Source organism: Bombina bombina, chromosome 3 (genome assembly GCF_027579735.1).
Source record: "Bombina bombina isolate aBomBom1 chromosome 3, aBomBom1.pri, whole genome shotgun sequence".
Classification (NCBI taxonomy): domain Eukaryota; kingdom Metazoa; phylum Chordata; class Amphibia; order Anura; family Bombinatoridae; genus Bombina; species Bombina bombina.
This window is the reverse complement of record NC_069501.1, coordinates 31,566,855-31,582,947: the sequence shown is the minus strand read 5'-3', so window position 1 is coordinate 31,582,947 and position 16,093 is coordinate 31,566,855. Positions and strand designations below refer to the sequence as shown.

At 41.9% G+C, this 16,093-nt stretch overlaps 1 protein-coding gene across 1 annotated transcript in view; it reads left to right on the top strand.

Moving 5' to 3' along the window:
- Window positions 1-16,093, top strand: part of SPAG17 (sperm associated antigen 17) — a 783,114-nt gene that overhangs the window by 424,771 nt on the left and 342,250 nt on the right. Inside the window, exons 18-21 of the mRNA XM_053705129.1 lie at window positions 1,624-1,820; window positions 3,112-3,209; window positions 3,986-4,237; window positions 4,345-4,456. Of these exons, the coding sequence (XP_053561104.1) occupies window positions 1,624-1,820; window positions 3,112-3,209; window positions 3,986-4,237; window positions 4,345-4,456 (659 nt within the window). The remainder of the gene's footprint in view (window positions 1-1,623; window positions 1,821-3,111; window positions 3,210-3,985; window positions 4,238-4,344; window positions 4,457-16,093) is intronic.

Below are 16,093 nucleotides of genomic sequence, written 5' to 3'. Positions count from 1 at the left end.
CTTGATATGCTTTAAAGGACCAGTCAACACAGTAGATTTGCATAATCAACACATGCAAGATAACAAGACAATGCAATAGCACTTAGTCTGAACTTCAAATGAGTAGTAGATTTTGTTTCCGAAAATTTTAAAAGTGATGTCTTTTTCCACTCCCCCTGTACCATGTGACAGCCATCAGCCAATCACAAATGCATACACGTACCATGTGACAGCCATCAGCCATTCACAAATGCATACACACTTATTCTTGCACATGCTCAGTAGGAGCTGGTGACTCAAAAAGTTTAAATATAAAAATACTGTGCACATTTTGCTAATGGAAGTTAATTGGAAAGTTGTTTAAAATGGCATGCTCTATCTGAATAATGAAAGTTTAATTTTGATTGAATGTCCCTTTAATAGATGTAAGGGGCCAATTGAGTGTAATCTAGTATAAAAACTTAACTTGTTGTCTAAAAGAGAAACCACCATTTATCCACTACTCTATCTCTAGTTGTGCATAACGACAATCAGTCTACAACTACTGATAAGTTACTATGCATCTAGATAATATCTAGATATACACTATAGTCATACACTTCGTTATGGTCATCAGGAAAGGAAACTCAGGAAATGGTTCCTACATAAGGATATTTTTTGGTTAAAAATTATTGTTAGTTTGTGTTTCCAGACATAGATCCAATTAAAGCAAGGGAAAACTATTGTACCAGACCCAGGGTCCCCTTTTGCTTTTGCTGTTAATGCAATGATAACTCCATGAGTGTTCAGTGTATTTTATGGTTTCTCAAAATATTTTTGTCTTTTTTGGTGGGTAGCAAAATAAGAGGGTAATTCTTCTGGAGCTTTTCTCGTCCAAGAGAACTTAGTCTTTGCATCTTGTTCTTTGGTTAGGACAAAAGTATTGGCATTTTCTTCAGTGGTTTGAGGAGACACATGTTCCTTTGAAATCTGTATCAATTCTGCAAATATTGGACTTTCTCCAAAATGTTGTGTTCTATGAAAGTCCAGGTTTCTGTTCTTTGAGTTAATTTCCAGCAAAAAAAATATGTTTTTTTACATTCTGATAAAGTTTCAAGTTTTTTGTTATTTGTGCATGTCAGCTGTGTGAGTTTAGCCACGAGTTCTATTCTGAGGGGGAAGACATTTATTTTTCTATAGCAAGTATACATGTGGTTTCCTATATTTTGTGTAGTTATTCTGTTTGTTAGGTTCAAAACTTCTGTATGCTCTGAAAATTGAAGTTAACTTCCCTATTTTTCTACCCTAATTTAATAGGACCAATTAAAAAAATCAGAAAACGTTGATGCATTTTTTTTTGTGCTTTCAGCCCTCGTCATTTGGGAGTCAGTCACATAAGTTAGAAAAAAATCTAAACACTATTAAAGAATATGGGTATTTTTGTAAATAAATCATTTAATAAGTTTAATTTTTCTAAAGTATTGTGATCTACCTGTTGGTTTTCTAAATCAGTCTTAAGTTATATGAGAAGTACATTGTAAGGTCTCACAAGAAAATCCCTCTTTTTGAGTCAGTTTTTTTTTTTAAATTCTCACGACTTGTCTCTTCTTCTCATAGTTAATTGGCAGGATTAATTGCATTATTGTTCTACTTGTCTTCATACAGAAACTACTTGGAGTTTGTAGCAGATTCCATCTCAGACTGGGTGCAGCAAGAAGAAGAAAAGTATCAGGAGGAAAGGATCGCTGAGGAGATTAAAGCCCTTAAAGACAAAGATCACCAGGAAAAAGAGGAGAGGTCCAGAGCAACCGCTCCCACTGGCAGAAAGGCCAAGAAATCCACTTCCCCAAAGAAAAGTAAAAGTGAGTAACTAAATGTAGGAGCCCATGGTCACCAGCCATGTTTCCTTTGCTTGTCACCTAGTGGCACTTCCTTTGCTGGTCACCTACCCATACTTCCATTGCTGGTCACCTAGACATGTTTCTTTTGCTGGTCAACTGTCTGAACATTTCTTGCTAACACTATAAGATAATTCCTGGTATCACAGGACACAAGGTTCTAGCATTTTTTTTTATTATTTCTTAGCTTGGGGAAGGTGGTGAGAATATGTCCTGCTAATTGTGTAAACACATATTTTGATCTCTTTTGGTCAGACGGTGTAAACATTTCCTGCTAAGGGTGTAAGTTAAAGCTCAGTATCTGAAGCGTAAGCCCAGGGCACGTGGCATGCAAGCTATGTCTTTTAGGTGATGAGAACAATTTATTCTAATGTCGTCAAAAAGTATTCATATCTAAACATAAGAGACCAGGACTCATCATGCCATGAGCAATACCTCTGTGTCTATATTACAGGAGACCGGACACATAGAATCTTCTGATTTTCACTTGGTGTGAATATTTCCTGATATTAGCCAAGAATATAGAAGAGAGAATATCTGTTCTCTCTAGATAAGTCTGTGCAAGCACCATATTATTTCTTAAAATGTCCAATAATAATGAACCAGTCTTCTTCTTTATAACTGAGGCATATAATTACCAGTGTATCTAAAACAATTAGACTCTTGTGACATCATTCTCTTCTGGTTTTCATATCCTCTTCACAAACTGTTTATATGATGATCTGCATTGTTTTCAATAAATGACTTGGCCTTATAGGTTGCACTAAAAGTGATCTGTTGTTTATACAACTAAGAGGCATGCAGCATATCATTTGGATGAACAAATTGATAATCAGAGTAGGCTGCAAGTGGAGACAGATTACAGGTGATTTGATTTCTATGTCATCAGTTTATGACAACTTCAATAGAGAATAATATATCATCAATAGCGAAGTTATTGTGGTGTATTGTGTTTGCTGCTGTCCCCACAATATAGTTGTATAACCCCATTAGATGCCAGAGATGGCTGAAACTTGTAGCCACTCTTGGACAGTTTTGCTTCAGCATTTCTGTACAAATATGACCGGATTCTTGAAGAAGGTGATTGAAGGTTCTTATTGGCCACAGATGAACTATTTCTACATTTCTATACATAGCTTTTCTACGTTTTCATTTATAAGATATTTATCATAAGGGTAGAAGGACAACGTTTTATATCATGGTAGCTGGCAATGATTTTGTATTTACTGATAATATGTATAATTCTTTGCTTCAGGTCCTAAAGGCCGTTTATCCCGATCAGGAAGCAGTAGTGATTTAAAGCCAGAGCCAGACAACACCCAAGACCTGTTTATACTTGAGGGCTCCTTGAAGGTGAGTTGTGTCTCTTAGAGTACTGAGCAGGATTAAGAGATCACTGCCAGTGTATAGCCAGGTGTTAACTGATCATCTCATGTGGTCTATAGCTAGAGGAGAATTTTGTAGCGTAGGAGGACAGTCTGTCATTATTCCATATACCACAGCTAGGCATAGGTTATAAATATTTATTAGTTAATCAGTCAGTATCTTCCGCCATGTTTGTGAGATTCCACAAAGAGACTCGAGGTTTATTAACTCAATATTTGCCACAGAGGGCTTTTAGGAATGTTATAATACCGCAGCTGCTATGTCACCATTGCCAGATTGTAGGAACAGCAATATCGCTTGTGCAAGAATATAACTGGTGACATTGCTGCTAGGAGCCAACTCCACTTAATTTCTTGGATGTATAACACTATCTTCAATCTCCAACCCAAGTCCCTACTGCCAACACTAACGCTACATTAGGTTGAGTTTAACAGCCATGACATTGTTGCACCTGGATGTCATGGGCAATAAGGTCTCTGCCCACAACATCCAAGAGTATGGTTGGTAATCTTACAGCCCTCATTATGTGTGGAGGATAGTTTCCCCATATGATTATTTGATTGTTAAGATAATTATTGATATCATTATTTTATTTTAACTTCCTATGATAAGACTTCTGCACTTATAGTACCATTTCACTCTTTTTAAAGAACTACCGTGTTCCAATAGCTTTAGAATAGATTATAAAATGTTACTAAACTGTCGGATAAGTTGGTTATAATTTATTGACATATTACTTGCAGGCCTGGAAGAAAGAACAGGATAGGATACAAGAGGAAGAACGCCTCAAGCAAGAGAAGAAAGCGGTAAAGAAAAAATCAGGAGGTAGAAAGCAAGGAGGGAGCAAGGAGCGTCCAGAGTCTGGAAAACGTAAATCTCCACGAAGCTCTGGAAAAGGTGCCAGAGACAAAAGTAAAGAGGATGTACTCGGACCTCAGGAAGCCATGCTAGATACTCATAGTGAGCCCCTGGCACCCCCAGAGAAGCTTTACAAAGTGAGCAGCTGATGATGAAGCATGTTAAACAACATTTACATTACAAATTATGTAGTATGTGTTGTCCCAAAATTCCTCTCCTAACTTTTTATTTCTTCTCCTTCTAGTTTATAGGTTACAATGTGGGGGACAATTTAATTCAAGTCTCTGGAGGCAGCCGCTACCTGTTCCCTACAGATGGTGGGCAGATCCAAGTGGAACATATACATTTTGAGAAAGGTATTGTTATAAATACTTTAGTAACCTAGTAATGAGCAGTAACCTAGTAAAAATTAAAGACTAGCAGACAGCTGGAGGGTCAGCTTCACATATAAATTATGGATATAATGCTCCTTTGTACGTAGATGTAGCCACTCAATTTTTGTCTATTAGAGGCTTTTGAGTGGTAATAATTACTACTAAAGAGATAGCGAGTAACAGAGGCACAGCTATAGCAAAGGAGAAGGAGAAAAAGGCAACTTAAAGAAGGAACAACAAGCCAGAATGCCAAGAGAAGGAATGAGATAGAGGTAGGGTAAGGAAAAAGGTAGCCAAAAGAAGCAACTGTGAAGATACCACTAGAAAAGGAAATAAGGCAACCATAAGACAAATGAGTAGAGGTATGGCAAGGGATAGGAAAAAGGCCACCATCAAAGAAAGGCTGAAAATACTGCTTGAGATGCAAAATGCAAACAGGTGAAGGAAAGGTGACAATACAGCTTGGAGGTTAAAACGATAATGAAAACATAGGCTCGAGATACCGTAATAAGTGGGTGAAAAGGCAACGAAGGGAAGAAAGATCTAGGCCTAGCACAGATAAAGAAGCAGAGATATATAGCTTGAGAGGGGGATAAACAACCAAGCAAAAGAAAGGCTGACATACTGTAATTGGAGGCTTAAAGGTAATGGAGAATAAGAAGTATGGATCTATTGTAAGGAGAAAAAGCTGTAAAAAGAAGTTATGGCAGAGATATGGTTTGGGGATGGGAAAGGGCAACCAAGGAAAGGAAAGGTGAAGATACTGTTATGGGAAGATAAAAGGCAACCTAGAGAAGGAAGGGTAGTGTACTGCGAGGAGAGGGTAGAAGGCAACCTAGAGAAGGAAGGATGAGGTACTGCTAGGGTAGGGTAAAAGATAACCTAGAGAAGGAAGGGTGAGGTACTGCTGGGGGGGGGGGAGAAGCCAACCTAGAGAAGGAAGGACAGTGTACTGGTAGGGGAGGGTAAAAGGCAACCTAGAGAAGGAAGGGTGGGGTACTGCTAGGGGGGGGTAGGAAACCTAGAGAAGGACGGGCGGCGTACTGCTATGGGAGTGTAGAAGGCAACCTAGAGAAGGAAGGGTGGGGTACTGCTGCAGTGGAAGAAGGCAACCTAGTGAAGGAAGGACGGGGTACTGCTGGTAGGGTGGGATAAGGGTACCTAGATAAGGAAGGGTAGGGTACTGCTAGGGGAGGATAAAATGCAACCTAGTGAAGGAAGGGTGGGTTAATGCTAGGGGAGGGTAGAAGGCAACATAGAGAACAAAGGGTGAGGTACTGCTATAGGAGGTTAGAAGGCAACCTAGAGAAGAAAGGGTGGGTTACTGCTAGGGGAGGTTAGAAGGCAACCTAGAGAGGGAAGGGTGGGGTACTGCTAGGGGAGGGTAAAAGATAACCTAGGGAAGGAAGGGTGAGGTACTGCTGGGGGGGAGATAAGGCAACCTAGAAAAGGAAGGGTAGGGTACTGCTGGGGGGGGGCAACCTAGAGAAGGCAGGGCGGCGTACTGCTATGGGAGTGTAGAAGGCAACCTTAGAGAAGGAAGGGTGGGGTACTGCTGCAGCGGAAGAAGGCAACCTAGAGAAGGAAGGGTGGGGTACTGCTAGGGGGGAAGAAGGCAACCTAGAGAAAGAAGGGTAGGGTACTGCTAGGTTGGGGGGCAACCTAGAGAAGGAAGGGTGGGTACTGCTGCGGCGGAAGAAGGCAACCTAGAGAAGGAAGGGTGGGGTACTGCTAGAAGGGGGGAAGGCAAAATAGAGAAGGAAGTGTGGGGTACTTCTAGGGGAGGGTAGAAGGCAACCTAGAGAAGGAAGGGTGGTGTACTACTAGGGAAGGGTAAAAGGAAACCAAAAGAAAGAAGGGTGGGGTACTCCTAGGGGAGGGTAGAAGGCAACCTAGACAATGGCCATTTAGCAGCTCTAAAGATTACATTACAGTTGTTTGGATTGATCCCTTTGTACAGTATATAAGGGAAATAAATACTGACATGTTTACAAATAACCTCTTGTGTTCTTTAACCATATTAATGTATTTTAAACAATAATAAAGCATAATGGGTATATTAGGCCTGTGTGGTGGATGATATATTAATATTGATAATACTGTAAATGTGATTATAAAACTTAATTAAAAATGAAAGCACAAAGTTATACAAGTTTCCATTCAAACATTAGAGCTGCTGTACAGACTGAGGCTTTACTAAGCACAATCACGGCATTACAAAGAATCTTAAGAATATGTTTACTAAAATTAAATATCAGAATAAACTCACAATCCACTGTGAATAAGAACATACTCCAACATATGGATATTTGATAATTATTTTTCTTTTATATGGTGGTAATGGTGCACAAGCCATTAATCCTGGGATTCAACCCCTGTCCACTAGGAAGAAGCAAAGATTCCTAAAGCTCTAAGAGCATTTCATCCTTCCCACCTCTCTGGTATTTCAGTCTTATCTTTGTCTCCACAGGAGGGTTAAGAATTGAGGTGCTCCAGATTATTTGTTGAAAGGGGTCCTCAGACCAATTTGAGGCCAATTTCCCTCTCAAAGAGCTGCTACTTGGACAGAGGAGAGATTGGAGTATTGTATAGTGAAATAATCACTTCCAGTGAGGAGTTAGTCACAAGCCTGCAACAGGTTTTGCAGGGACTGTTCCATTAGCCTCCTCCTGCTGAGTCGTCAATATACTCCAAACACAAATTTTCTGCTATGTTTACAGCACTGGGTGGGCTCTCTGCTAGAAGCAGTCTTTTCTGCAGCTGGTGAGCACAGTAGAGTGGGTGCATCTTAAGGTATGTGTAGACATTTTCATGCACTCACATAGCCCGCTGGCTTTTAGCAGGTACGTTACTCTGAGGTACATCAGAGCCAGGGGACATACACATGTAACACACTAATTTCATACTTATTACTTAGACTTTTTCAAGGATATCCTTGAAAAAGCTGTTGACACATCGAAACGATCGTCAGATGCTCTTTGTTTTTATGGATTATTACAGACTTCTAAAACTTTGAAACTGCTATTGTTAATCTCCTAATTTGGTTTGCCAGGATAGCCTTCTTTACTTTATCACTACGAGTTCAGAGGCTTAGCAAACCTTTTGCTTGATACCTACCTGCTATCCAACGAGGGGCTTGATACCTACCTGCTATCCAACTACGAGCTTAGTGATAGCTCTCTTATGTGTGAGTACTTTTTCAAACCTTGTGTTAAGTATTTATCTGAACAAACTACACCATTATGTGTTTAACTTTTTTCTCCCATTGTGGAAGAACATCTGAGTTGTCCTGGGAGAGCCGAGGGGCTAAACACCCACCTGCTGTCAAAGTAGGAGCTTAGTCATAGCTCATGTTATTATTTCTCTTGCAAGGTGTATCCAGTCCACGGATTCATCCTTACTTGTGGGATATTCTCCTTCCCTACAGGAAGTGGCAAAGAGAGCACACAGCAGAGCTGTCCATATAGCTCCCCCCCTAGCTCCACCCCCCAGTCATTCTCTTTGCCGCGTTAACGCACTAGGTTCTCTCTCAGGGAGGGTAAAGTGAATGTGGTGTTAGAATTGTAGTTTTATATCTTCAATCAAGATTTTGTTATTTTTAAATGGTACCGGTTTGTAGTATTTACTCTCTAGCAGAAAAGTGATGAAGATTTCTGCTGTGAGGAAAATGATTTTAGCATGTTGTAACTAAAATCCACTGCTGTTCCCACACAGGACTGAGGAGTACCAGAAAACTTCAGTTGGGGGGAACAGTTTGCAGGCTTGACTGCAATGAGGTATGTTCAGTCATTTATTTCTAGACAAGACTGAGATAATGCTAGAAGACTGACAAGATCCCCATGTGGGGAGGGTAAGCTATGTTCTGAGACTTAGTATAGAATTGAATGCTTACATTACAGGGCTAAATAGGCTGGTTGACACTAAGGCAGGGTAATTGATTATTTATTAAAAAATACTCATTGGAGACACCTTTTCTCCTGTTAAGTGTGGTCAGTCCACGGGTCATCATTACTTCTGGGATATTAACTCCTCCCCAACAGGAAGTGCAAGAGGATCACCCAGCAGAGCTGCTATATAGCTCCTCCCCTCTACGTCACACCCAGTCATTCTCTTGCACCCAACTAATAGATAGGATGTGTGAGAGGACTGTGGTGATTATACTTAGTTTTTATATCTTCAATCAAAAGTTTGTTATTTTAAAACAGCACCGGAGTGTGTTGTTCCTTCTCAGGTAGAATTTGAAGAAGAATCTACCTGAGTTTTTGTATGATTTTAGCCGGCGTAGTTAAGATCATTTTGCTGTTCTCGGCCATCTGAGGAGTGAGGTAAACTTCAGATCAGGGGACAGCGGGCAGGTTCACCTGCAAAGAGGTATGTAGCAGTATATTATTTTCTGAGGAATGGAATTGACTGAGAAAATACTGCCAATACCGATATAATGTAAGTTCAGCCTTAAATGCAGTAGTAGCAACTGGTATCAGTCTGTCATGTATGTATATTTACACTTCAGTATTCTGGGGAATGGCACTTCACTGGGATAATACTGTATGCATAAATTTTTTTTAGCCTAACTTGCAGTGGGAACGACTAGCAACAGGCTTTCTAATGACACTTCATTTATTTGATGTTAAACGTTTTGCTGGCATGTTAAATCGTTTAATTATCTGAGGTACTGGGTGAAAAATTTGTTTTGGGCACTGTTTTTTTCCACTTGGCGGTAGTTTTATTTAATTTAAGACAGTTTACTGATCTCCCTCACTGATGTGTGTGAGGGGGAGGGGCCTATTTTGGCGCTTTTGCTACGCATCAGAAATTCAGTCACAAGTCTGTTTTCTTCCCTGCATGATCCGGATCGTCTCTACAGAGCTCAAGGGTCTTCAAAAACTATTTTGAGGGAGGTAATCACTCACAGCAGACCTGTGAGATTGTGCTTTGACTGTGATAAAAAACGTTTTTATTATGTACATTTTTTCTGCTATGTAAGGGTTTGTTATTCATTACTATGGGGGCAATCCTTTGCTAAATTGTGTTTTTACCGGAAAGAATTTGAATTTATAATTTCTCCGGTTCATTGTTACTCAACTGTCATCATTTTTTTCTGTGCTTCTTAAAGGCACAGTACGTTTTTCATATTACTTGTAAATTGAGTTGAAAAGTATTTCCAAGTCTGCTAGTTTATTTGCTAGTGTGTTAAACATGTCTGACTCAGAGGAATATCTCTGTGCTATATGTGCTAAAGCCAAAGTGGAGCCCAATAGAAATTTATGTACTAATTGCATTGATGCTACTTTAAATAAAAGTCAATCTGTACAAATTGAACAACATTCACCAAACAACGAGGGGAAAGTTATGCCGACTAACTTGCCTCACGTGTCAGTACCTGCATCTCCCGCTCGGGAGGTGCGTGATATGGTAACGCCGAGTACTTCAGGACGGCCATTACAAATCACATTACAGGACATGGCTCATGTTATGACTGAAGTTTTGTCTAATTTACCAGAACTTAGAGGTAAGCGTGATTACTCTGGGGTGAGAACAGAGTGCGCTGATAATAATAGGGCCATGTCAGATACTGCGTCACAATATGCAGAACATGAGGACGGAGAGCTTCAATCTGCAGGTGACGGTTCTGATCCCAATAGAGTGGATTCAGACATTTCTAACTTTAAGTTTAAGCTTGAAAACCTCCGTGTACTGCTAGGGGAGGTATTAGCGGCTATGAATGATTGTAACACCGTTGCAATTCCAGAGAAATTATGTAGGCTGGATAGATACTATGCGGTACCGGCGAGTACTGACGTATTTCCTATACCTAAGAGGCTTACAGAGATAATTACTAAGGAGTGGGATAGGCCCGGTGTACCCTTTTCCCCCCCTCCTGTATTTAGAAAAATGTTCCCAATAGACGCCACCACACGGGACTTATGGCAGACGGTCCCTAAGGTGGAGGGAGCGGTTTCTACTCTGGCTAAGCGTACCACTATCCCAGTGGAGGATAGCTGTGCCTTTTCAGATCCAATGGATAAAAAATTAGAGGGTTACCTTAAGAAAATGTTTGTTCAACAAGGTTTTATATTGCAACCCCTTGCATGTATTGCGTCTGTCACAGCCGCGGCCGCTTTTTGGTCCGAGTCCCTGGAAGAGACTCTTGACTCAATAACTATAGATGAGATCTCAAACAAGCTTAAAACTCTTAAGCTAGCTAATTCATTTGTTTCAGATGCCGTAGTACATTTAACTAAACTTACGGCTAAGAATTCCGGATTCGCCATTCAGGCACGCAGAGCACTGTGGCTAAAATCCTGGTCAGCTGACGTTACTTCTAAATCTAAATTACTTAACATACCTTTCAAAGGGCAGACCTTATTCGGGCCCGGTTTGAAAGAAATTATCGCTGACATTACTGGAGGTAAGGGCCATGCCCTACCTCAAGACAGAGCCAAACCTAGGGCTAGACAGTCTAATTTTCGTTCCTTTCGTAATTTCAAGGCAGGAGCAGCATCAACTTCCTCTGCACCAAAACAGGAAGGAGCTGTTGCTCGCTACAGACAAGGCTGGAGACCCAACCAGTCCTGGAATAAGGGCAAGCAGGCCAGAAAACCTGCTACTGCCCCTAAGACAGCATGAAGTGAGGGCCCCCGATCCGGGAACGGATCTAGTGGGGGGCAGACTTTCTCTCTTCGCCCAGGCTTGGGCAAGAGATGTCCAAATAAAGAAAGAGGCATTTCTACGCTGTGTACAAGATCTTTTACTAATGGGAGTGATCCATCCGGTTCCGCGGTCGAAACACGGAGAGGGGTTTTACTCAAATCTGTTTGTGGTTCCCAAGAAAGAGGGAACCTTCAGACCAATCTTGGATTTAAAGATCCTAAACAAATTCCTAAGAGTTCCATCGTTCAAAATGGGAACTATTCGGACAATCCTACCCATGATCCAAAAGGGTCAGTACATGACCACAGTGGATTTAAAGGATGCTTACCTTCACATACCGATTCACAAAGATCATTACCGGTATCTAAGGTTTGCCTTCCTAGACAGGCATTACCAGTTTGTAGCTCTTCCATTCGGATTGGCTACGGCTCCAAGAATCTTCACAAAGGTTCTGGGTGCTCTTCTGGCGGTACTAAGACCGCGAGGAATTTCGGTAGCTCCGTACCTAGACGACATTCTGATACAAGCTTCAAGCTTTCAAACTGCCAAGTCTCATACAGAGTTAGTACTGGCATTTCTAAGGTCGCATGGATGGAAGGTGAACGAAAAGAAAAGTTCTCTCTTTCCACTCACAAGAGTTCCCTTCTTGGGGACTCTTATAGATTCTGTAGAAATGAAGATCTACCTGACAGAAGACAGGTTAACAAAGCTTCAAAATGCATGCCGTGTCCTTCATTCCATTCAACACCCGTCAGTGGCTCAATGCATGGAGGTGATCGGCTTAATGGTAGCGGCAATGGACATAGTACCCTTTGCACGCCTACATCTCAGACCGCTGCAATTGTGCATGCTAAATCAGTGGAATGGGGATTACTCAGATTTGTCCCCTACTCTGAATCTGGATCAAGAGACCAGAAATTCTCTTCTATGGTGGCTTTCTCGGCCACATCTGTCCAGGGGGATGCCATTCAGCAGGCCGGATTGAACAATTGTAACAACAGACGCCAGCCTACTAGGTTGGGGCGCTGTCTGGAATTCTCTGAAGGCTCAGGGATCATGGACTCAGGAGGAGAGTCTCCTGCCTATAAACATTCTGGAATTGAGAGCAGTTCTCAATGCTCTTCTGGCTTGGCCCCAGTTAACAACTCGGGGGTTCATCAGGTTTCAGTCGGACAACATCACGACTGTAGCTTACATCAACCATCAAGGAGGGACAAGAAGCTCCCTAGCGATGATGGAAGTATCAAAGATAATTCGCTGGGCAGAGTCTCACTCTTGCCACCTGTCAGCAATCCACATCCCGGGAGTGGAGAACTGGGAGGCGGATTTCCTAAGTCGTCAGACTTTTCATCCGGGGGAGTGGGAACTTCATCCGGAGGTCTTTGCCCAAATACTTCGACGTTGGGGCAAACCAGAGATAGATCTCATGGCGTCTCGACAGAACGCCAAGCTTCCTTGTTACGGGTCCAGATCCAGGGATCCGGGAGCGGTCCTGATAGATGCTTTGACAGCACCTTGGACCTTCGGGATGGCTTATGTGTTTCCACCCTTCCCGATGCTTCCTCGATTGATTGCCAGAATCAAACAGGAGAGAGCATCGGTGGTTCTAATAGCGCCCACGTGGCCACGCAGGACTTGGTATGCAGATCTAGTGGACATGTCATCCTGTCCACCTTGGTCTCTGCCTCTGAGACAGGACCTTCTGGTCCAGGGTCCCTTCAAACATCAAAATCTAATTTCTCTGAAGCTGACTGCTTGGAAATTGAACGCTTGATTTTATCAAAACGTGGATTTTCTGAGTCAGTAATTGATACCTTAATACAGGCCAGGAAGCCTGTTACCAGAAAGATTTACCATAAAATATGGCGTAAATACTTATATTGGTGCGAATCCAACAATTACTCATGGAGTAAGGTTAGGATTCCTAGGATATTGTCTTTTCTACAAGAAGGTTTAGAAAAGGGTTTATCCGCTAGTTCCTTAAAGGGACAGATCTCAGCTCTGTCCATTCTTTTACACAAACGTCTGTCAGAAGTTCCAGACGTTCAGGCTTTTTGTCAGGCTTTGGCCAGGATTAAGCCTGTGTTTAAAACTGTTGCTCCACCATGGAGTTTAAACTTAGTTCTTAACATTTTACAGGGTGTTCCGTTTGAACCCCTTCATTCCATTGATATCAAATTGTTATCTTGGAAAGTTCTGTTTTTAATGGCTATTTCCTCGGCTCGGAGAGTCTCTGAGTTATCTGCCTTACATTGTGATTCTCCTTATCTGATTTTTCATTCAGACAAGGTAGTTCTGCGTACTAAACCTGGGTTCTTACCTAAGGTGGTCACTGACAGGAATATCAATCAAGAGATTGTTGTTCCATCCTTGTGTCCTAATCCTTCTTCAAAGAAGGAACGTCTTCTGCACAATCTAGATGTAGTCCGTGCCCTGAAATTTTATTTACAGGCAACTAAAGATTTTCGACAAACGTCTTCCCTGTTTGTCGTTTATTCTGGTCAGAGGAGAGGTCAAAAAGCTTCTGCTACCTCTCTCTCTTTTTGGCTTCGTAGCATAATACGTTTAGCTTATGAGACTGCTGGACAGTAGCCTCCTGAAAGAATTACAGCTCATTCTACTAGAGCTGTGGCTTCCACTTGGGCCTTTAAGAATGAGGCCTCTGTTGAACAGATTTGCAAGGCTGCAACTTGGTCTTCTCTTCATACTTTTTTCAAATTTTACAAATTTGACACTTTTGCTTCTTCGGAGGCTGTTTTTGGGAGAAAGGTTCTTCAGGCAGTGGTTCCTTCCATATAAGATCCTGCCTGTCCCTCCCGTCATCCGTGTACTTTAGCTTTGGTATTGGTATCCCAGAAGTAATGATGACCCGTGGACTGACCACACTTAACAGGAGAAAACATAATTTATGCTTACCTGATAAATTCCTTTCTCCTGTAGTGTGGTCAGTCCACGGCCCGCCCTGTTTTTTATGGCAGGTCTAAATTTTTAAATTATACTCCAGTCACCACTGCACCCTTTAGCTTCTCCTTTCTCGTTGGTTCTCGGTCGAATGACTGGGTGTGACGTAGAGGGGAGGAGCTATATAGCAGCTCTGCTGGGTGATCCTCTTGCACTTCCTGTTGGGGAGGAGTTAATATCCCAGAAGTAATGATGACCCGTGGACTGACCACACTACAGGAGAAAGGAATTTATCAGGTAAGCATAAATTATGTTTTTAGGCACTTTGGAGTGTTTTACTGGGGTTATTATCCACATGGCATAAATTTAGTCACTTAGAAGGGATTTTTGTAGGCCTCACAACTCCGGAGTGGAGTGGGAGAGGCCTAATTTCGCGCCTCAGATGCGCACTTAGAATTGAGAGACTGTTTTATGCTGCTTCACATGGAGGGTCCAGCTGCTGATTGAGGGCCTAGAAGAAGCTTTATTTCCCCAAAACTGATCCCTAAGGGCAGGTAGGGCCACAGCTGTAAGCTGTAGCAAGGTGCTGTAGTTTGTTAACCGGTTGATGGCTTTAGGCTGCTCCGGTTTGGGCATTAAGGGGTTAATCGTTCTGAAACTTGCTGTGCAATCTTATTTAAGCCTTAGGTACATACTGTGAAAATTTCAAAAGGAAATTTTTCACTGTTTTGTAAAATTGTGTGCTCTTTTTATTTCTTAAAGGCACAGTAACGTTTTTTTCAAATTGTGTTTTTTATTTGATTAAAGTGTTTTCCAAGCTTGCTTGTGTATGCTACTAGTCTGTTAAACATGTCTGACACTAAGGAAAATCCTTGTTCAATGTGTTTTGAAGCCATGGTGAAACCCCCTCTCAGAATGTGTCCCAATTGCACTAATGTGTCTACACACTTTAAAGATCATATTGTTGCACATAAAAATGTGGCCCAAGATGATTCTCAGACTGAAGGTAATGAGGATAGTCCGTCTACCTCTCCCCATGTGTCACAACCAGTTACGCCCGCGCAAGCGACGCTTAGTGCCTCTAGTGCGTCTGCCCCTATTACATTGCAACAACTAGCGACAGTTATGGATAATTCCCTTGCGGCCTTTCTATCCAAACTGCCAGTTTTTCCTACAAAGCGTGATAGCTCTGTTTTAAGAACAGATTATGAGCAGTCTGAAGCTTGGTAGCCTTATCTGATGTACCCTCACAACGCTCTGAAATGGAGGTGAGGGATTTGATGTCTGAGGGAGAAATTTCCGATTCAGGAAAAGTTTCTCATTGGGCAGAGTCAGATTCATTAGCATTTACATTTAAATTGGAACACCTCCGCATTTTGCTCAGGGAGGTATTAGCTACTCTGGAGGATTGTGACCCTATGGTGGTCCCAGAGAAGTTGTGTAAAATGGACAAGTACCTAGAGGTTCCTGTATACACTGATGCATTTCCGATCCCTAAGAGGGTTGCGGATATTGTTACTAGGGAGTGGGATAGACCAGGTGTCCCTTTTGTCCCCCCACCTATTTTTAAGAAAATGTTCCCCATAACTGACCCTAGGCGGGACTCGTGGCAGACGGTCCCTAACGTAGAGGGGGCTGTTTCGACACTTGCTAAGCGCACAACCATACCAATTGAAGACAGTTGTGCTTTTAAAGATCCTATGGATAAAAAGTTAGAAGGTTTACTTAAGAAAATCTTGGTTCAACAAGGCTTTCTTCTCCAACCTATTGCCTGCATTGTTCCTGTAACTACTGCAGCGGCTTTCTGGTTTGAGGCGCTGGAGGAGTCGCTCCAGACGGAGACCTCATATGACGAAAGTATGGATAGAATTAAGGCTCTAGAGCTGGCTAATTCATTTATCACAGATGCCGCTTTGCAATCAGCTAAGTTGGCGGCAAAAAATTCAGGCTTCGCCATTATGGCACGCAGAGCGCTTTGGCTCAAGTCATGGTCGGCCGATGTGTCGTCAAAATCCAAATTGTTAAATATCCCTTTCAAGGGAAAGACCCTTTTCGGGCCAGAATTGA